General features: G+C 45.4%; 3 protein-coding genes across 3 annotated transcripts; 2 read left to right on the top strand and 1 right to left on the bottom strand.

The window, feature by feature from the left end:
* Positions 1-4476: 4476 nt before the first annotated feature.
* HRG_09667 (enoyl-(Acyl carrier protein) reductase domain-containing protein) lies at positions 4477-5014 on the bottom strand (the record flags this gene model as incomplete). Its single annotated transcript, XM_044868138.1, has 2 exons — positions 4477-4701; positions 4787-5014. The coding sequence occupies 2 exons, from the start codon at positions 5012-5014 to the stop codon at positions 4477-4479; spliced, it is 453 nt and encodes a 150-aa protein (XP_044716719.1).
* A 3017-nt stretch (positions 5015-8031) lies between these two features.
* HRG_09668 (aldo/keto reductase family domain-containing protein) lies at positions 8032-9145 on the top strand (the record flags this gene model as incomplete). The annotated part of the gene is made up of 4 exons (XM_044868139.1): positions 8032-8083; positions 8150-8516; positions 8565-8721; positions 8780-9145. The coding sequence occupies 4 exons, from the start codon at positions 8032-8034 to the stop codon at positions 9143-9145; spliced, it is 942 nt and encodes a 313-aa protein (XP_044716720.1).
* Positions 9146-11213: 2068 nt separating this feature from the next.
* On the top strand, positions 11214-12116 carry HRG_09669 (short chain dehydrogenase domain-containing protein; the record flags this gene model as incomplete). Its single annotated transcript, XM_044868140.1, has 1 exon — positions 11214-12116. The coding sequence occupies one exon, from the start codon at positions 11214-11216 to the stop codon at positions 12114-12116; it is 903 nt and encodes a 300-aa protein (XP_044716721.1).
* Positions 12117-22732: the final 10616 nt, after the last annotated feature.

A 22732-nucleotide genomic window follows, 5' to 3' on the forward strand; every position in this document is an offset into this window, starting at 1 on the left:
AAGCACTAAGATAGGGCATAGGGAGCTAGTTAACTATTAACGCAACGCCAACTAACTTAATATAGGGCCAAGGTTGATTAACTTAACGGAGGAAAAGCTTATTAATCGGCTAACTCACTTAACTAAGGGCTGAGGTTGAGTTAGTTGCGTTGATCGCTACCCTGGATACCGGTATTGCAGTGTATTGGACAGCCATTGCTGTCGTGAAAACGGGTTAACGATCTAAGTCCGAAGGTTACCTAGTCGGGCTGACTCTGGCAAAGGTGACTGAGAAGGATGAATAATGTTATTGTTAAGCGGTGGTATCGAACCTTCTAGATGACAACGTTATCTAGGCTGCCTGGATGGCGACATCGCCACCACAAGGCAGCCACAGGTGACAGAACTATAAGAAGTTACTTTTGGTTAGAGGAGGAAGAATCTAAGGACAAGGAACTTAATGAATTCATCACTCGCATCCTCTCTTCGCGACAATTGCCAGCGCCAATTATTTGACATGAATTCCGGTTAAAGCTCTTTCATCAACGGACATTGCTTCATCGCTGATACAGCGTAGACACTGTGTCTTCCTCACGAGACGCGGAAATCTCTCGGCCTCTGGTTTGCGAGTGGTCCTGGGATGTGAGGAAAAAAGTGGTCCTGGGATGCGAGTGGTCCTGGGATGAGAGTGGTCCTGGGAGTAGTAGTAGTAGTAGTAAGTAGTGTATTTTTCGTCCAGCGGTATCACGCCGCTCAGAGTGGTCCTGGGATGCGAGTGATCCTGGGATGAGAGTGGTCCTGGGATGCGAGTGATCCCGGGATGCGAGTGATCCTGGGATGAGAGTGGTCCTGGGATGCGAGTGATCCCGGGATGCGAGTGATCCTGGGATGAGAGTGGTCCTGGGATGCGAATGATCCCGGGATGGAAGTGATCCCAGGATGCGAACGGTCCTGGGATGAGAGTGGTCCTGGGACGGAAGTGATCCCAGGATGTGAGTGGACCTGGGATGAGAGCGGTCCTGTGACGGAAGTGGCATACCCGAAAGCAGCATGTCCAATAACGACAGAGTGCTAGTCTCAGCGATGTGTGATCAGCGGGAAATCGATCAACTAGGCCAACGAGGCTTAATTGAACGAAGGCACCACTCGCTCCCTCTGCATCATCAACAGTTTTTATTTGGTGGACACCCAATCACGGCCAAGAGTCCCGATCTTTTGGCTCTCCAAGGCCAGCCAAAAGGTCCACGCAAAGCACGTCGCCATCGAAAGCGAGCCCTGACATCCTCCCGACGAGATCGTGGGCTTGACAGCGAAAAGGTCCCCAGGTAAGCTTGGATCATGCCGTACAATAATCTGACCGGCCACGAAACGAACTGATACTTCACTTATACAGAATCTACTCAACTTAAAAGCTACTGACGAGCAGTCACCTGTAGCAGGTATAGAAATGACCGAACTTACATTTTATGAAGTCAGCTAATGACCCCAAGTGTCGTGGCCCGTGACACCCTGGCATCGCAAAATGGCAATCTCGACCCCTAATCTCCTCCTGCCTCCTTTGCTTTCTACTCTTGCTCATTCTCCACTACCTGTTATAAATGGCTCTAAAAAGATCTCGTTCGATCTAAACAGAGGAAGTAATGGCTGAGACAATTCTTGATGTCACTGAAAACGGCCTGTTACAGCGCCAGGCTTCTCAGAAATAGGGGATACCCCAGAGAACTATTTCCAGCAGAATGCGAGGTCAGTCGGCATTAACCGACCTGGAACAGCCTGGAAAACTCTTATCCAGAGACCAGGAGGCCAACTTAGTTGCATGGACTCTTCGCCAAGAATCTCTGGGTTACGCTCCGTCCCAGAGTCAAATCCGCGCCTGCGTTGTTGCCGTTCTGAAACAGCAAGGCTGCGACTCAAGATTGGGACGTCATTAGGTAGAAAAGTTAATTCAACGCCATCCGGAACTTAGAAGTCAGGTCAGTAGGCGCTAGGAAGCCAACATATTCGACTCATTTACTCCCAAAGGGGGTGAGCAGAAGGGGGGGTAAGCATGGTACTACTACTACTACCGGTACTACTAGAGAATGAAACGCAAATGCCCAGCCATCAAACTACGGTCTGCCGAACTTCTTGCTCAGCTGTAATAGCGTCCGTTGAATCTTTCAGACCTTGGGGCAGCGGCGCAATTGCAAACATAACCACTAACAACACCGAAGCAGCAGCCGATGCGAACCACCAAATCCATTGGCCTAATTTGTTTCTGACTTAGTAAAGCGTCATGTAACTTCAATAAAAGGTATGCAACTAAACAGAAAGTGATGAAACTGAACTTACCAGACAAGTCACGCCTTGCAACCCCAAATGCGAAGCATACAGCAGGGTTGAGCTGAGGTCCGGGGTATCCTGGGGCAATGCCACTCGTGGCAAAAGAAGTAAGGCCTAAGGATAAACCGACTAGAAGAGGCCCTAGACGCTGTCCATATACCATTGGCTGACGAGGATCTAGTGCTACGCCATACGCTAGAAAGAGAAGAATAAATGATGCGAAGAACTCGTTTAGGAAGACCTGACCAGTCGATATCTGAGACATGTCGTAGTAGCACCCGCCCCCACGTAAACTTCATTGAATTAGCTACCAGCGGGAATATAGAATAGCTCTGTGACGGTGAAAGTACCTTAATGATTTGCTGCGGCCCCAGACGCCAGTCAAGAGTCCGCCAGCGATGGATGCACCAGCAAGATGAGCGAGCATGTATAGAACTCCTTGACGATATTCAGCAATCGCTTATTAATAGGAGTATTCGATGCAAGCTAACCTCTTGAGAGTGGGCAGCGACCCACGAGAACGGATGAGAAGGTGATCATCGGGTTAATGTGGCCGCCAGACACCGGGGCAGTCGCATAGATATACAAGGATAAGAGTACCGCGCTTAGTATGCCAACGTAGCCGCCTACTTGTGTTATCTCATAACTCGCCAGCGTTGCAGAGATCTGTCCCGCCGTATATATGAGACATGCGATACCCATAGCTTCTATAACCTATAGAGCGTTAGTATTTCCCTATTAATATATATCGTGTGTCGGAGTGCCGATTGACCTACTGCCGATCTCCAAATTGATGAGTCCAGCCAGCCACCGAAGAGATACTCTCGGTTTTTATAATACGGCACGACCGGAGTTCTTTCCGGTCTAGCAGATGGAAGAAAGGAACCATCAAAATTCGCCAACCGTAGTTTTCTATGGATGCTGCCATGATGATGGTCTGGCTCTTCATGAGCTGACGGAGTCGTACTTTCTTTGATCAAATTCATTTTCGGGGAAGCTTGGAAATTCGGTACATTAAGCTCGCGGAGGCGGTCGATACTTCTATATTCATTTATAGACCGCCGCTCTGGTTGAGTCAAATGGAACTGTACGGAAATGTACTCTAGGAACCCACTGTTAAACTTTCACTTAATTACACTGAAGTTAGCTGCTGGCCGGTATTACTCCAAGCCACAATAGGTTGGCAATTCGTTGTAATGATTAAGAGAGACGAGAAGCGAGACTATTACTATGCCTGGTTTAGCTTACGGGGTTTCATAGTTAAAGTGCCTTTCTCTTCCGTCCATATGCTCAATCTAAAACTGCACCAAGTACTTCGTATCTGTCACAGCTAACGACACCGGACTTAAAGTTGCATGCCGCTTGCGGTTTTATGGCTTGTCATTCCCCGTCCTAAAGTAGCACGAAGTATCTATTTTTATAAGCTAGCCGAGTTTAGCTTGGCCTGCAAAAGCTCCTTCGCTACCGGCTGCCAACGGCCCGCCGCTAGATAAGGGCTTTACGGGAGAGAATTAAGCGCCAGCGTGTTACCGCACCGATCGATGGCTGTGATTTGGTGTATTTACGAGGTGTCCCTACTGCGACTGTGCAAAGTACCCTACTGAGACTGCTGGAAATAATGGGCTATAGGTGCCATGTAGAAAGGGCCGGGAAGACGTTGCTCTTCCTATCGTACCGTGCAGAAGGCTCTATTGTGGAAGTAGTCTAGTGACAGCCTCAGACAAATGTGGCTCCATTAATGCCCAAGACCTGTCCAGACACCCAAGCACTATTTTCGCCCGAGAGAAAACGAACCACTCTGGCAATTTCACCTGGCTCTCCAAGTCGATTAAAGGGGCTGAACCCCTTGACCGTGTTTACAAGCCCCGGTGATTTGCCCTTGAAGAAGAGGTCGGTGCCAGTTGGCCCAGGAGCCACAGCATTCTGTCGCGAAGAACGTCTCTCGATTGAGTCAGCCGGGTCACACATGGGTAGCTGGGCCAACAAGGGAGCTGTCAACCAAGTCAAACGAGAGGCTGGAAAAGCTGCTATTTGAGACTGGAACGTCTCCAGTCGAGAGGCTGGGGTCACCCAGCCTCCCTCAGCCCATTACCTATACTACGAAAGAGGGATATAAATAGGGGCTTGGGTTTAGGTCAGAAAGAGAGGAGGACGGAGATACGGAATACAATGCAACTACCTCATTACTACATTATATGCCCTTTCTGCTGACTTTCTTCGTGAGACATTCACCCGGATGCCTTTACTTGCTAGCCCCTTGGATAGCACGCGAGTCATTTGATCTATAGCACCTTTGGTAGATGCATAAAGCAGGTAGTTCGGCGCCACCGCGGTGCTGCGGTTAACGCCGGTCGAGACGAGGATCACGGACGATCCGGACGCCATGTGGGGAGCAGCTTTCTATGACAGAACGGCGTCAGAGACGAGTGAAAAAAAGAGGGGGGGGGGGGACTTGTGATTGTGCAAAGCACGACAAACAACTTACCTGCACCAGAAAGTAGGGTCCCTTTACATTCATGGCGAAGGTCTTGTCAAAATCGGCCTCGGTCGTGTCCTCAACTGTGCGCATTGGCATTATGCCGGCGTTGGCCATGATAGTGTCAAGTCTGCCAAATTTAGTCACTGCGGCTTCGACGAGTTTTTCAAGGTCGGAAATTTTGGACACATCGGCTTGTACAGCGATGGCGCGTTGGGCTCTGATGCGCTGGACCATGCTATTAGCAGAAGCCGCGTCGCTATGGTAGTTGATGACTATCGAGGCTTCTTGCTCAGCCGCGTGGTCGGCGCAAGCTCTTCCAATGCCATTCGAGGCGCCAGTAATAAGGATAACTTTTCCTTGCAGAGACATTTCGTAGCACAGTAGCGGGTATTAATAGATGAAGTCAAGGGGAAGATTGAAGACTTGACGACACAGCTGTACGTTGCAGACGATATTGGGTAGTTGGAGCGGAGGAATCGAAAGCCACTTCTACGGTTTATTTTTTACTATTATATAAATTAGATCATTACTATACTTTTAAACATGTTATGAATATGGGTTTCCTAAATTTCGTAGTAGCAGCTAGAGATAAGTCTAGGTACGAATAAGATGCGGCGCGCATGAGCTCTTTTTAGCTCATTTTTTCGCGAACTAGAACCGCCCGAACCGAACGTTAAGCCGAAGAATAGTATGGAAATCAGTTATCTGCTTTCGCTGTGTCCGGTTTTAAGCGTTGGAGTATAGTTCCTTAAGGTATTGGACATTTGGACGATGGACGTCATCAGTTAAGCTAGATCCTATAGCCCTTAGTTACTTAAACCCTTGACTATAGAATTTAGTTTAGTTTAGTGTATTTTCCGTCCAGCAGCTTTCGGCTGCTCGGGTCTCCGCAGGGAAGCACAGGACGTGCTGAGCTAGCGGGTGTCTACATGCTACATATCGTACACTTCACCCACTATCCAGCATTTCATCGGCTCAAAGGCGCTCATGACAAACCTGATACTGACGTCCAACCTTTGGCAGCCGGTTGGCCTCTGCAACGGCGCACGTGGTACAGTGTACGATATCGCCTGGGCGCCTGGAGCTGACCCCATGCAAGACCCTCCCTGCGTGATCATGATGGAGTTTGACAAGTATACGGGCCCGGTATTCCTGACCACCTCAGATGGCAGGAAGATTGTCCCGATTCTGCCAGTAGACAGGGACTTCCTCGTCGGATCCACACTCTGCACTCGCACGCAGTTTCCCCTGATCATATGCTACGCCATTACGGTTCACAAGTCGCAGAGCATCACCGAAGACATGATCGTGACGGATCTGTCCTGCCGTGACTTTTAGACCGGTTTGAGCTACGTGGCCGTCTCGCGTGTGAAAACGCTGCAGGGTCTGATGCTGGATGCCCCGTTTGACCGCAATTACCTGACTTACGCGTCGCCGCCGGAAGGAATCAAGATGAAAATGAGGGATCAGCAACTTCGCAAACGACAGGTTCTCGCTCAGAATCCGTACAAGATAGGCCACGGGTCTACGTAACTCTACTTGATGGTACCCGCGACAAGAACGACACTTTCCAAGGCGCAGATAACGTAATGAATGTATGATTGTAGAGACTGTACTGATTGTTCGGTGACTGCTTAACTGTTGGCCAGACTCGCAGCCTTCGGCTGATTGTACGCCTTGCACCACAGCTCTAAAGTGCAAGGTGTGACGTAGTATTTTATACATGAATAGAGAGACTAAGGGCAGCTGCTGCCTGCAGGCAGCAGCTTGACTAGTCGTGACTGCCTATTAGGCAGTAGGCAGCACCGTGAATGAGCGTCTGATCTTGACAAATTGCCATCTAATTCTGCTTCCCTTTGCTCAGCAGGCCCTGAAGAGACTTGATATTGTTACGATAAGTAGCTTCAAGACCCTTCCTAAGTTCGGGCAAGTAACTTGGTTCAATCCATTCCGATTCAGTAGACCACTCAAACTGTGTTTTCCCATGGTCAGTCTCATATAAGCGAATTTTTACGCGAGAATTTTTTCTTTTTGGATCATCGTCAAGCACAGAATAAGAGATGCTGTGTGAGACCACGTCGACACAGTCAAGCCTCTCCTTGAAAGTAGCACTGTCCGAAAAATCTTCACCCTGGCTGAGTACCATAGTTCGGACACAGCCGATTCCGAAGCCCTCGATGCTCGAACTTACGACATACGGAGCCCAAAGCTTCACACAGCCGAAGGATGAAGTTATTGCCCAGACTTCACCGATGGGAGCATCGATGACCTCGGTCACCTTAACAAACATCGTCATTTTGGGGTTTCTTGACTCATTCTGTCAGCCATTCTGGACCTTTTTAGAGTTCAAGATCACAAGGGGTGCAGTCAGTGTTATGTAACACATACGAAGACATTTTTGTAGCAGCAGGGCTGAGGCTGTTATTGAGTTGGAGTAGTTGGTAAAGGCAGATACGTAAGGGCTTTGTGCACATGGGTTAGAGCAAGCTCTTATACGCGGAAGTTGAGCATTAGTGCCGTAAATGTTTAGTAGTTACGCCAGTCTACTATACAGATCTAGACTGCGTCGGCGGCCGAAACACGGGATAAAGGTCAACTTACGAAGAGCAAGCCTACGCCGGATCTATGCACGACTGCTTTCGTAGCTAGGCCGTCGTAAGGTTCGGGCTGCCCCTCTTTTTAAGAGTAGGGGGAATGTAGAGCAATTGCATGCAGGGAGTAGCATGGACTAGTAGAAGCGTGTTTTACAAAGGACGAATACAACGCGCATCAAGCAAGCTCCTATAAAGGCCAGTGATCTTGGCGCTACGGAAGGTCTCATTCGTGCAACACGCCTTTGCGGAGAGAAAGTCTTTTTTCTTCCGAGCACATTACCCGGCCCGCCGTCTGAGTTTCCCTGCCCAGGCTGAAATATGACTTGCTCTATTAACCCTAACCCTTTGCTGGCAGACCTACCTACACCCTCGAACGTTCTGCGGCAGAGCTAGTTGTCAGAGGAGAGCGGCTTCTGGTAGAAAAGCAGCGGGGTCATGACGTCTCTGTAGCTATCCCCACTTGGGAAACCACACGCGCCTGCTCCGGACCACCGCCGGGTCGGGCCAATATGCTATAAATACTGTTCGAGTCCCGTTGGCTTGGAAAAGAAATCTGTTCCTGCCCAAGCAAATATTACTCTTTTGATCCTTTACATTCAACGCAAGTGCTTAACCTCCCTCTTTGACTCGCACATACATACTGTCACAATAGCAATAATGCCTCAAATCATTGGCAAGGAAGTCGGTCCCGTGGGGTTCGGTCTCATGGGTAGGTCCGACCAAGCTCTGGGGTCGCAATGAGGCTTTAACAGAGCCCAGCTGACAAGGATCGAAGGCTTTACCTGGCGGCCCGAGCCCCCCCCGCTGGAGCAAGCTTTAGATGCCCTAAAGGCCGCCGTGGACTCCGGCTGCACGCTCTGGAACGGGGCCGAGTTTTACGGAACTCAGCAGTATAATACCATGACATTGCTCAACAAGTATTTTACCAAATACCCCGGGGACGCCGACAAGGTTACCCTCATCATCAAGGGTGGCATGGACCTGGCTACCCACGCACCCGATGGCTCTCCGGAAGGAGTGCGGCGCTCGCTCGACAATATCCTAAAGCAACTGGATGGGAAGAAGAAGCTCGACCTGTTCAGCTACTCGAGGAGGGATCACAAGGTTCCTTTGGATGTAACGTATGGCACAATTCAGAAGGAGTACATCGACACTGGGAAGCTCGGCGGCATCGCCCTCTCTGAGTGCAGTGTGGAGACTATCCACGAGGCCACCAAACATGCCAAGATTTGGGCCGCCGAGGTTGAACTCAGTATGTTCTCCCCAGACATTCTCCGAAACGGGGTCGTGGCGGCGTGCACCGAGCACGGCATTCCCATCACCGCATATGCGCCAATTGGGCGAGGCGTAAGCCCGCACTCCCTTCCAAGAAACGTACAAAAGTTATGTTAACGAATCTGTGTAGATGTTGACTGGGAGGTTCAAGAACGTCGAGCAAATCAAGGATCGCGGAGTCATGGCGTCATTCCCGAGATTCCAGCCAGATGCGTTCAATCACAACCTCAGGTTGGTCAACCAGGTTGAGACTCTAGCTAAAGAAAAGAAGTGTTCTCCCGCCCAGCTGGCGATTGCTTGGGTCAGATATCAGGGTAACCGGGCTGGTAAGCCGACCATTGTTCCCATCCCCGGAGCCACTGCAGTTTCTCGAGTCGAGGAGAATGGCCAAGCCGTCATGCTGGAAGAGATTGAGGTGGCAAAAATCGACAAGATCGTCGACAGCTTCGAGACTGCAGGCCAGCGCTATCCTTCGTCTTTGCCCATGGAGCAGTAATGTACATCTTCGTTGGGCTTGTAATAAGACGCAGTCTGTCGTTAATGCCTTTATGTAGACTGCTTTTCTGGTGCTTGTGATTGTTTTCTAACTTGTAGACGCTAGTCTTGCTCAACCACGCGAATGGGGTTCAGAGCTGCAGCGTTGGCATAAGCCCCCAACGCCTGAAAGAATGTGCTTCGCAAGTAGTGCGGCCAAATCAACTGAGAGGCCGGATAGCTACACGCCAAGCACGGTACTAGCTACAGCTCCTACAGCAATAGACATCTATGAAGCTTTGACGCATCTCTGTTCTAGGTAGTGTCGCGAAGACCGTGGCGCCATGCAGGCAAAAGTGGAACGCGCTCCAACAGGTGCGCTGCAACTGACACATATCCAATGACTGTTCCCGACAGGTAGAGGGTCTTACTGTTCGAATTAGAATACGTCATCTAGCAACATTTAGCTACCGATATTTCTAGGCTGCTAAGGTGCTAAATTAGGATCGAATATTGATCCTGTCTACAGTACAATGGCTTTTCATCACTCTACGTGCTAACACGGTGACATGGGGTCGGGGAAACCGATGCGTGTGTAATTTTCTTGGAGCGCGGCCTTCATACTGCTACTTTTGATGGACTTCGGCGCCCTCGTTGCACCACTGCGTGTGGTATGGGCTGTTACGGCCAGGCACATACGAGCCTTGACGGCTATAAAGATGTATTGGCACTATGAACGAAGACTCAAAGCTAAGGAGCAAGAAAGAAAGACTAGACTACACGACCGAGCTGGCCCTTATGTGCATATGCACGAGGTTACCTCAGCAGCGCTCAGGTAAGCACGAGGTCGCACGTGGGCACGTGATGCTGCTTGGGCACGTGACACTGGTGAGGTTCTGCGCTGGTGTCTCTACGCTGGCGCGCAGGGTCGTGACATGGGCCAGGTGACGACCACGTGGCTCTCCGACCCAACTGTCTCTGTAAATTGTAAACTGTCTCCGGGGGCGCCGTGAAGAGCCGGGCTGGGGGTCCGGATTCGGCAAATGCAAAACCACATCCTAGAAACCGGAGCCCAAGCGAGGTAGGTGGGGCCAAAAGGTGGGATCGGATACCAAGGAGCAGGCCTACTGGAGACAGGTCTTGTTAGAAAACTCGCGGAACATTGTTAACTATAAGAATGTAAAGAAGCATTGTTGTTCAAACAACAAGTCACTTAATGAGTATCACCTTTCTCTACATACTAGCATACCCTTCGTGAGAGCATCGTCGCGCAGTCCGGTCTAACCGAGTAGCGCCCCTGCTAAGTTAATAATATCCACTCAAAGAGTTGACTAGTAAGTAGTTGTTTGTACGCTCTGCAACTTAATTATCAGTGCTATTCGTAGAAGTCCTCAAGATAGCGAGCTGGCTGCGGAACGCACCGGTGACATCTCCTCCAACTTGGACCGCTATGGGGCAGCCCTATCGTACTGGGCCCTACCTACCCCACCCGCTGCTCACATCACATTACATTGATGCTGCAGTGGCTCTAGTGCCTTTGCCGGACCGCCGTCTATTCCGAGCGTCTGTGCCGAGGCCGCTAAACCGAGCCTTTGAGGCCCTTTGCAATTTCCATTTAGATCCAGGTGGGTGTGCTAGGCGACTAAGGTATACGTACAGTGGGTCCACAAAAGTGACGAGTAGTTTTGTGCAATATCACACCAAGCGTGCTCGTCACCTTTGTCGACTCACTGTACGTCCGGATGTACGAACAGAGTCGCAACCCACACGAGATCTAACCTAAACAGGCCCATGCATGCGATGCGATACAAGACTTGCTCAAACTAGGCTCGGTTTTCTTCTCAAACCCTGTTTCATCAGCCGTCGCAGCCCGCGGTCCCGGGGATCCATCAGCTATGCTTGGAAACTTTATTTATTGATTTGACTCGGCAAACCGTCTGCCTAGGATTTTAATGCGAAAATAACTCTAAACTCGGCAGTATAAAACACTCACTCCAACGAAACCACTCCAACCACCGTACAAAGCATCAAAGTACCAGGCGACCACTTCATCATTACACGCTTCTCACTTACGCTATCAAATCACAATCATGCCCGGCAAAATTATATTAGTAACAGGCACCTCGAGCGGCTTTGGCAACCTTGCCGTTTTGCATCTTGCCAAGGCCGGCCACACTGTCTACGCCAGCATGCGACAGCTGGAGTCCAAAAATGCTCAAGTCGCGACTGATTATAAGGATTTCTGCGCCAAGAACTCGGTTGACATCCGACCCCTGGAGTTGGACGTCAGCGAGCAAAAGTCGTCAGATGAAGCGATTAAGCGCATCATCTCGGAGAGTGGTCGGCTCGACGTCATCGTCCACAACGCCGGACACATGTGCTTCGGGCCTCTGGAGTCGTTCACGGCCGAGGAACTGGCGCGCTACTATGACATCAACACTCTTGGGCCCCACCGCGTCAACTCGGCTGCGCTGCCTCACATGCGCAAGGCTGGAACGGGCCAGCTGGTCTGGATCGGCTCCAGCAGCACCAGCGGTGGAACCCCTCCGTTCTTGGGCCCTTACTTTGCTGCTAAGTCAGGCATGGACTCTTTGGCAGTTTCCTATGCTTCCGAGCTGAGCAAATGGGGCATCAGCACAACCATTGTGGTTCCTGGTGTCTTTACATCTGGAACAAACCATTTTGCGCACGCCGGTAAGGGTTCCAAACAGGCCATCGAGAAGGCCTATTTTGAGGGGCCATACCACGGGGTAGCAGAGCGCTCCATGAAGGGTATGGAGAAGGGTGACGCGGAAGGCGATGTCACCGACGTTGCTAAGGCTGTTGTTGATGTAGTTGGTGCGCGACAAGGAAAGGCGCCATTCAGGGTCCACATTGACCCATGGAATGACGGTGCCGAGAACGTGAATAAAGTGAGGGACCAGATGCGGGTCAAGTGGCACCAGAAAACGGGTTTGGAAGATCTGCTGCAGGTCAAAGCGCCTGGGGCGTGAAGAGAGTGCACTCGAGTGTTTGTAGTGAGTTAATAGGCAGTGTTGAATTAAGCAAGAATGATACTATCATTCAGGCTGGTAAATCTATCTACTTATGTAGATGACATGTAGATGAGATAGATATAGATCTACATCTAACTACCTAAGGTCTATGTGGGTCATATATCTATCTATCTGGCTGTCCGGTAGATAGACGAAATGTAGATAGACGGCTGGGAAATTGCAGGAAGTATATATACTTTAGTATGTACTTGTTGTTTGCCGCAGACCAAAGTGCTTCTATGTCACGGGCCTAGTGCTCGACCACGGTGAATGGCGGGTTGATTCCAACTAAGTTACTGGCTGTACTGAGGGAGGCGCTTGCGTGTCGCGCGCCTAAAAACATGGGGCACTGATCATTCAGGCTCCAGTGGCAATCCTTGGAAGAGAACACCAAATTGTGCAGATATCTTCTGGCTACGTGTTCCCCTTGTGAACGTGGGGAATTCTGATTGGAACCACGGAGCGAAAGTGAAGTGGGGGTTGCGATCAGGGTGGTCATCGATACGATCGATACGATATCGATACCGACTAGCGATATCGATCGATATCGATGTGCACGAACTATCCAATTTCCCGGGCATACATAACTGAAAGAAGCAAGTCCTACCGTCATCGGTTTAAGCTAAACTCGTTTTTAGGTCCCATTTCTGAAATTATGATAATTATGCATAGTGGCTCTGTCTGGGGAAAACGGACCGGATAAAGGTCGGATTGACTACCATCGATATCGATCCTTGTATCGATACGATATCGATCAGCGGTCAAATCGATATCGATATCGACTGACCACCCTGGATTCGTGTCCATCTTTTCTCACGAGTTTCCATGCATGTTAGAGCCTTTTCCTTCAAAAACGTGCCTACATTAACATCTTCCCCAAGATCGTCCAAATATGGAAGCTGAGCGAGACCCGAACCAGAGCCAGCTATGACATCTGGCCCCTCGTTTTAAATATGCCATGCTAGGAAGCGACATTTGGCCCGTCGTACTATGCCCCCCTCTCAAGGTTAATCATTTGCCTTTTACTCCAAGGCTTGCCAACACCGCTATTAATTACTATGGGGACCGAAAGGTATGCCGGGGCTCTGCGAGTTGCAGCAGAAATTATACGTTCTAACATTACCGTAGAAGTGCAACAAGGATGTCGGTCTACTAAGCGATGACGGGGCAGGGGAGAAAGGTTCAGATTGCTGATTTCTAAAGATTCACCTATACAAATCTACAGTACGATGCTATCACGCGCCGGCTAAAGCAGAGCTCCGAGATATTTTGGAGGTGAGCCTCAGAAACGGGAGGATGCTATTACGTTAAAAGGATCCCGCCTCTCAAGTATCAAATGGCTCTTCAGAGATCACCAAATCAATCATTGGCTCTAGTTCTTCACTCTTTGCTCCGTCGTGATTGCGCCCCTATTCATTGTTCTTTAGTACAGTGCATATGTTATTCCTAAGTTTGTTCGGTCCCCTCAAAATTCGAAGTTATTGGTCGCTCTTAATTTTGATTCCTTCTCTTATGCCTCCGTGAGAAACTGGCCCAAAGAAGATTTAGGCCGAAAAGGCCTAAACTTATATCTTTCCCGTCCTTTCTCTTCCTCTCTTCGTCATTATCCTAGCTCTATCGAGCTCAAGATACGCCTTATACCCATTGTCTTATACTTCCTCAGCGGCCGGGTAATACTTTCGGCCGCTTAGCTCGATCTCGTTTTTGCCATTAAGCGAATTAGCCCTTAGACCAAGAGCTACTCCGACGCCTTTAGTGGGTGCCGTACTGCCGCCATGGCTGCACCCTGGATCCTCCAGTCTTTCCGCCGCTATAATATCAGCTGTGTTCAGGAAGCGGCATGCCTCGTCTCACTTATGCTTTTCGAGTCGTCTAGTTTCCAGTTCAAGCATAATATCATTCCGGGTCGAGCTAGGCAAGGCACTGCCAACATGCAAATAGCTAAATTTAACCTTCTCTATACCCAACAGGCGCTTCCTGAGGTCCCTAGCAAGATCGCTAAGCTTCCAAATGCCGACACGATCACCGATGGCGTTAAGAGCGAGATACTCTCTTTAGTGACGCTAGACGATTTCAACTTTGGCAGTGCCGCTTGGTTTCACAACACGCAGTGCCGCTTGGTTTCACAACACGCAGTGCAATAACACGACTGTCAAGGCCAAGCTGCGCAATTATGCTGTTGACGGCTGCCAGGATTATCTCCTAGAGTGTGTCGGCGTGTCAAGCGACGACGCCACGATTAGAACTAAGGTAAATAAGAATGTCGTTAAGGAATTGGGTGTGGCATCTGCATAGACATGTGTCCCTTTGTGGGATTGTTAAGTAAGCTATAGCTATTTTGATCTTCCTCGGCACCTCCCATTTCATCCTATAGGATCAATAATCACCGTCAGAGATCTTTCGTACTTGATATCCTGCTTTGGTCTCCTTTATGGGCTCCGGAAAGCTTATAGCGCGCACATAACGCTGCCGTTGCTTTCCTGTGGCTTAAGATAGAAAGGAAGTCGTTTCTTAAACCCGAAGGTTATATACGAAGTACATTTGCCTACTAAGTCCGACTCGGCGCGAGTGCCGAATTGATAAAAACTAAACTAAGGACCAAGCTAGGTTTACTTCTTATCTTATACCTTGACGGTGTTACCATCAGTTTGCGTTTGATTAAAGTAAAGTGTCTAACAAATAGGGTGACAAATTTCCTAGAATATTGTAACTTAGTTGATTTAGGGGAAAGCAGCTCGTAGAATGGTCTCGAATCTCTGCTATTGAAGTTCCCGTACCGAACGCCGTCAATGGTCAGCTTATAAGGCGACTTGCTAGAACCAAAAAGGTGGAAAAGCTTCGTGCGTTATCCGGGCCCCCAACACACCCCTTTTGCTCAACCCCCCTTATACTCTGCACAAACGTGCCGCCCCATACGAATCTGGCCCGCTTTACTTACACGGAATCTACTCATTTTTCGGCCTGTTCGCCGGCAGTTGCCTCTCGCATGGAAAAAATGACTAGATTCATTTTAACAATGCCAGTGAGTTAGGCGAGATATCGATAGAATCTTCTTAATCCCCCAATTTGTATAAAATAAAATATCTACATATCTTGCCTAAGATTAAATTACGTACCTGCCTAAATGATTATCGGGCAAAATATGAAAATCTTTCATGAGCAAGCTTTGTAAGCAGAGAATTCATAAGCCATCATGAGTTCATTGTTACAAAAGTTGATAAATTAGTGAGTCGCATATCTCCTTGATTTAGTAAATCCAATAAGGGATTTACCGGTGATCTGCCGGATCCCGTGACCCGCCGGACTTACACCGACATTCTGGGAGCGCGCGTTCTACTAGGGGAGTCAAGGAACAAACGTGCTGAACTGTACTCTAGACTGTGTAAAGGCCTTATAGGGACCTCCCTCCGGGCGAAATAAATCCTACCTACCTACCTACCGACATTCTGGATTGGACATTCTGCGGATTCTAAGGATCTCTCTAAAAGCTTGAATTATTACCTCTCTATTGAATCGGAAAAGTTTTGTTGGTGGTTGAGTCTGCAGCATGAGCATGCTAGTGAGTGCGGGGCCTAGGGTTGGGCCGCGCGGCCCCTCATCGTCGCCGACCGGAGGCAGAATCGTGAAACGTAAGCTACTCGATAGGACAGCAAAAGAGTTGAATAAAAGCAGCCGGTATGCGATAAGAGCGATAAGAAAGGAAACCGGTGAAATCGAATGCGCGAGGCTACCGGGAAATAAAAATATTAATAGAAGTTAAGAAGAAGCGGCGGTGATTGAGAAGGTTTAGGAGCTGCTAGACGAGTACTATACGGAGTTCCGAGGATTAAAAGAGGCACTTAGAGAGCAAAATAAGATTATCCGCGAATAGTAAGAGACAATCCGAAAATAGAAAGAGGAAGTAGAAAAGCAAGGAACTATTAGCCGAGAACTTAATATTTATCTAAGAGATATAAAGTAGTAGATAAACGACTAACTTAAGTAGGTCCGAAAGTAACTCGAAGCTATCGTCGCCGGCGTAGCGGTTACCCCGCCTAAAACGTTTGCTAAGGTTACGCGATTATCGCCGTCGCTATAATAAAGCACCGCCTAGTCGCTCTTATCTAGTAATACTATAGAATTTACCGCGAACGAGTTTTTCTATATAATCGATATATCCTAAGTAGAGGAATAGGATAGAGGCCGAGTATAGATAGGCTCGATTTAGTAAGCTATTAAAAATAAGGTTAGAGTAAAGGAAGGTTAAGCGACGTAGAGGTATATAGCGGTTATAAGGAACTCTTAAAATATAAAGTAAGTTAAGGTTATTTATAGAGATAAAGTTAAGCTATAATAAGTTAAGGAAGCTACGTAGAAAATGGTAGTAATTAGAGCTCGAGTAATAAGAGATTAGCTTTACCGGTTAGAGTCGATAATATTAATTATATCGCGATCCTCGATAGAGAAGGCAATATCTTATAAGGTACGGCCGAGGCTCTTAGTGCGGAAAATAATATCTCGATCGGTAAGATTACCTAGCTAAGTAAGAAGGAAATAAGTAAAGTATATAGGTCTATAGTAGTCTACGTAACGAAAAAGACTAATATAAAGAAGCTTTTAGATAGTAAGTACTTTAATCTAGCTAAAGAGTCGGCGTATACTAATTTATTTAAACCCTATAAGGGACCGATATAGTACTTTAACTATTAAGAAATAGGTTATAAAGCCTTTAGATATAAGAAGCCTTAGGTATATAGAAGGTATACCGGTAGGGGTTATTACTATAGGGAGTGCTATATAGTAGAGCCTAAGTACGTTTTATATAGCGGACCGCACGAATCGTTTAGCCGGAACTACTATATACGAAGTATATACTCTAATATATAAGATACTAAGTATTTTATAGCATAATATAGAAAAACGGGAATTAGTATAGTAGAGTTTAATAAATAATAAGGACCTTAAGGATTATAGAGTGCTAGCGGTCTCCGAACTATACGCTAGGATAATCGATAGTAAGGTAGTAATAAGCCCTATAATATATAGCAACTAAACGAAAATATTGCTAACGTATATAAGCGACGGCTTCTAGCCGATCTATAGTATACTTTAGGTGCGATATAACATAGAAGCGGTATAGATTCCGATTCTATCGGCCGATCTTATAGTAGTAGTGCTCCGACTACCGGAAAGAAGCGTTTTAGTAGTTTCGGTCTACGTAAAAGGAAAGGGCATAGAAGCGCTAAAAAGCATAACTAGGCTATTATATAACTTAATCTAAAGATTCCTTTAAGGCTCTAGTATACGTATAGATATAGTATTAGCTAGGGACTTTAACTCTTATAACCTACTTTAGGGAGGAGACGATATTTCGGTATAGAGATAAGGAGAAGCGGGGCCGATTATTAATCTAATAAACGATTATAGCCTTAAGAGCTTACTCTTAATAGGCACGAAAACGTAGTAACTTAAGGATTAGGAGAGTACTATCGACTTAGTATTAACGATATTAGAGTTAGCTAACGAAGTAGTAATATACGCTATTTACCTAACCGATTATAGATTAGACTATAGGGCTATTTAAACGACTTTTAATATTACGATACTAAAGAGAAGCGCGATACCTAGGCTTCTATTTAAGAACGCCCCTTAGAATCTTATACGAAGCTAGGTAAAAGACAATCTATAACTCCTACCTTAGGCTATCGACGTTTAAACCTAGATAGATTAGCTAATATAGGTCGTCCTAGGGGCTATCTATAAACTAACGCCTCGGGCACGGCTATTACCGTATATAAAACGATAGTAGACCTAGGATCTTATATAACTTCGGCGAGTATATACGTTCTAGTAGAACTAAGTATAGATATAACGACGAGTAAGCTAGGCGCGACTAGACCTCGAATAGCGGGCTAAAGAAGCAGCGAAGGAGTTCTACGATACTATTCGATACTAAAGGAAAGCGTATTAGGATAACTTCCTTTCCGACGATGCTAATATCTAGAAGGCGACTAAATATCTTAAAGTCGGTAAGAGCACTATAGGCGATAGGGTGCTACCTTTAAGGAAATTAGATAGATCGACGACTAAGGATAAAGTAGACTAGGTAGACGAGCTACTTAGTGCCTTTTTCCTACCCTTGCTTGCGAGAATCGAGGATAATAGGGTGCGACTATAGTAGAAAGCAGTGCCCTTACCTATACTAACTTTAGGAGAGATCGAGGAAAAGGTTATAATAGCGAAACTATAGAAAGCTCCTAGAGAAGATAAGCTTCCGATAGCGGTTTAGAGATAGCTCTAACTAGTGGTAAAAGATCGAATATTTACTCTCTTTAAGGCATCTCTCTAAGACGGCGTAGTACCTCGCTAATAGAAAAACGCGAAAATTATCCTACTAAAGAAGCTATATAAAAACGACTATATAGTAGCTAAGGCTTAGCGACTAATCTTGCTTTTATCGACGCTTAGAAAGATACTTAAAGCGGTCGTAGCCGAGCGTATCTTATATACTATAGAAACCTATAGTCTTTTACCCGCGAATTACTTTAGAGCGAGAAAGCGGCGATCCGCTAAGTAGGCGCTGCTATTACTATAGGAATATATTTATAAGGCCTAGCGCAACTATAAGGTACTTAGCCTTATTAGTTTTAACGTTAAGGGCGCCTATAATAGAGTTTATAAGGATAGACTGCTTAAGAGGATAAAGGTAAGAGGGATACTAGCCGAACTAGTATAATAGATCGATGCGTTTTATTCTAGGCAAATAGCCTTATTAGTAGTTAATAGGTATACGTTAGAATAATAGGAGCTACCTTAAGTAGGCCTCCCTTAAGGATTACCGCTATTACCGATCCTATTCCTCTTCTTTAACGCGGACCTTGTCTAGAGAAGAATTAAGGCGGAAAGCGGCTCGATTATATTCGTTAACGATTACTCGGCCTAGGTAACTAGACCTACTGCGATAGCGAACCGAGAAGGTATTTAAGCGATTATCGACGACGTACTTAAGTAGGAGGCGCGTAGCGGTGCAACGTTTAAAATAGAAAAGACGACGATTATCTATTTTATATAAGCTATAGTACGTAATAGCGATAGCCTATTTCTAATTCGAGGCTAAGAGGTCTAACCTAAGAAGAGTACTAAGATCCTAGGAGTAATTATAGATAATAAGCTGCGATTCTAGGAATATATAATAAAAGCGGCTACTAGTAGACTTAGAGCCGCTATAGGCCTAAGAAGGCTAAAGATACTATTACTAAGAGTATCGAGATAACTTTTTAAAGTAATAGTCGCGCTAGCTATAGATTATGCCTTTAATATCTAGACGTATACCCTCTATATAAAATAGGTAGGCTAGATAAATAAAGTATAGATAATAGGGGCGTAAGCTATTATAGGCGCGTTTTATACGGTCGTAAAGACTATAGCTATAGCTAAGGCTAATATTTAGACGATAGAGGAACGATATAAATAGGCTATAATTAGACTCTATATTAGTCTTTATACCCTACTAATAGTATATCCGCTAGTAGCGTTAAGAAATTATATAACTAGGCGGTTTATATCGCTAATATAGAAGATTATTTTAGCGGTGTAAATAGTATAGATAGACTAGATAGAAGATATATATAAGTATGCCTTACTACTATAGACACCCCGTATCTAAGTAATATTAGAGAGCGATAAAGCGAAGGCCGTTAAGGCAGCGAATAATACTAAAGGCATTATAATAGTAATATCTAGCTCGCAAAGAAACGGTATAGTAGGGATAGGAGGCGTGGTGCGTAGTATAAACCGCAACCGCTCGGGCGTCGTTCTTACTAGCTATTCCGTGTATCTCGGGACTACGGAGGAGCAGAACCCGTATACGGCGGAGCTAGCAGCGATAGCTATAGCGCTAATATATACGCCGATAGACCCGCCTTATCGAGAAGTAACGGTTATAATAAGCAGTCGCTTAGCCCTAGAAGTAATTAGGCGTCCTTATAGGTAATCTAGCTAAGGAATTATTCGTAAAATTTATAACTATATTAATCGACTAGTTGGGCGAGGCTAGTCTATAAAATTTATCTAGGCACTAGCTAAGGAAGTATAGCTCGTATAGGCATCGGCCGCTAAGACGGCAGCGAAGAAAGCAACTTAAGTAGGAGCGGTGGTAGAGGAGCCGTCGTATAGAGCTAGATCTACTATACTTCGTCTAGCACTCGCTCGATAATAGCGTGACTAGCTTCCGGAAAATATAGAGAAACACTTAAAACGCATCGATAGGGCTTTACTAGGGAAGTATACCTATACTCTTTACGATTCTCTATTAAGAAAAGAAGCCGATATTCTCGTCTAGCTTCGCACCTATATATCGCGACTAAATAGATACCTATATATAATAGGAGCTATAGATTCGGATTTATATAATTATAGATAGGCACGAGAAATAATTAATTACTTTCTCTTTCGATATATAAAATAAATTACGTAATATAACTTTCTCTTTAAATACGCGAGAGCTAAGGTTAGGAACTTATCTTTCTTCTTAGGAGGAAAGGCCGTATCGGATAGCGATAAATAAAAGCTAGATATATAGGCTATTCGTGCGGCGATTAAATTTATAATTAAGACGAAAAGGCTTAATAGGGACTAGCAACTACTAGGAGACAATTAAACTCTAATACGCGACTTAATTAATATAATTTAGCTTTAAGTTTAGTAGACCGCGCTTTAGCTACCGCCAATAGGATGCTAAATACTTAGAGAATTTAGCCTTTAAGTAGGCCTATTATAGGACTAATAGTAACGAGGCTAACTAGTAAGTAATATAATAATAATCCGTAGGGTTTAGGGAGTTAGGTACTAAACGTACTAAAATATAACTAGATTATATAAAGGCCTTATAGGGACCTCCCTCTAGGCGAAATAAATCCTACTACTACTACTCCCTTATATTAAAAGAGTTATATAGTAGTTTAGTCGGTAGTATAAGCATGCTAGTAAATGCGGGGCCGCGCGGCCCTTTATTAGGTAGGATCGTAAAACGTAAGCTACTCGATAGAATAGTAAAAGAGCTAAATAAAAGCGGTCGATATACGATAAGAGCGATAAGAAAAGAAATAAGTAATAAAGAATATATAAGGGTATTAAGGGACGAGAGTATTAGTAGTAGTAACGAGGAAATAGCGATAATTAAGAAGGTCTAAGAGTTACTAAAAGAGTATTATATAGAATTCTAAAGATTAAAAAGGATACTTAATAGGTAGAATAAGATTATCCGCGAGTAGTAAGAGATAATCTATAAGAGCGCTACTAGGAGGTATAGGCTAATAAAGTACTTAGGTACGTAGTACTAATATATTAGTAGGGTATCGGTAGGGAATCGTGCCTACCCTACTTATATATTATAGACCTCTTACTACTTTAACTAAAGAGGAAAAATCCCTCTTCCTATACGCTTTAGTCTTATAATAAGGAGAATATAATATATATAGCGTAGTACCTCTAGCTATCTCTACTACCTAACTAATCGTACTATAATATATATTCCCTTATAATTTCTAAAGCTTCCCTTTTTAGTTACTTAGTAAAGATAGCTACTTAGAGAAGACTATATAACGCTCTTATAGCGCGACGTAGTAGTTAACTAGTCGAGGCCTCTTTATTATATATATTAGGTATCTACTTAGGAGATAAAGAACCGGAAGATATATCCTTAGAATAGACCCCTATTACGGACGATATTCTAACTATATCGAAGATATCGCTACCTATAGGCATAAGACCGTTAACTTATAAAGAAAAGCTTATAGCCCTATAAGCGCGTATTAAGGAGCTAGAGGAGACGAAACGCCTATAAGACCGCGTTATATAATTAGAGGAGGAAATTACTAAACGTGCTAGCGCTATCGCTATCCGTTTAGGAAAGCATTAATAGTCCTACTCCCTTAAATCGGACGGTAGTCGCGGTAGCGAGGTTAAAATTAAAAACATCGCTTAATTATCTTAACCTACTAATATATAGAAACGTCTAAACTAGACTTACGATCTAAAGGACGCCTTTAGGGTAGCGCCTAAACGCTTTTATTACGATAAAATAAAGATCCTTTACGCGGTAGATTATATATATAGCGACTATAAAGTAAGATAGCGCTAATACCTTAAAGAATAAACGCCGATTAACCGAACTAAATATAGTATAGATTAAGTATACTTTAAGGAATAAATACTTATCTTAATTAAGGATACTATAAATAAGGAGATATTATTAGCGATATAATTAAAGGAGGCTCGCTAATAAGAAGGCTAGTCCCCTTTAGAGTTTAGCTTATACCTTAACTCCTTAGAAAGGTATTTTAAACGCCTATTAGAAAAAGTATATACTCTTATATTTTTCGCTAAGCTAAAGCTATAACTTTAAGACTAAATTAACCTTTATTTAATACTTATTTATACCTATTAATAGGAAGAGCTTATATAAGTCGCTTAATAATATTAAGATACTACTACTAATAAGAGGTAATATACTAATACTACTTTTACCCTTAAAGGAACTAGGAATAGAAGTTATACTATACCTTAAGGCGGTATATATAGGGGAAGGAATTAAA

This window comes from Hirsutella rhossiliensis (genome assembly GCF_020360975.1).
Source record: "Hirsutella rhossiliensis strain HR02 chromosome Unknown scaffold00013, whole genome shotgun sequence".
Taxonomy (NCBI): Eukaryota; Fungi; Ascomycota; class Sordariomycetes; order Hypocreales; family Ophiocordycipitaceae; genus Hirsutella; species Hirsutella rhossiliensis.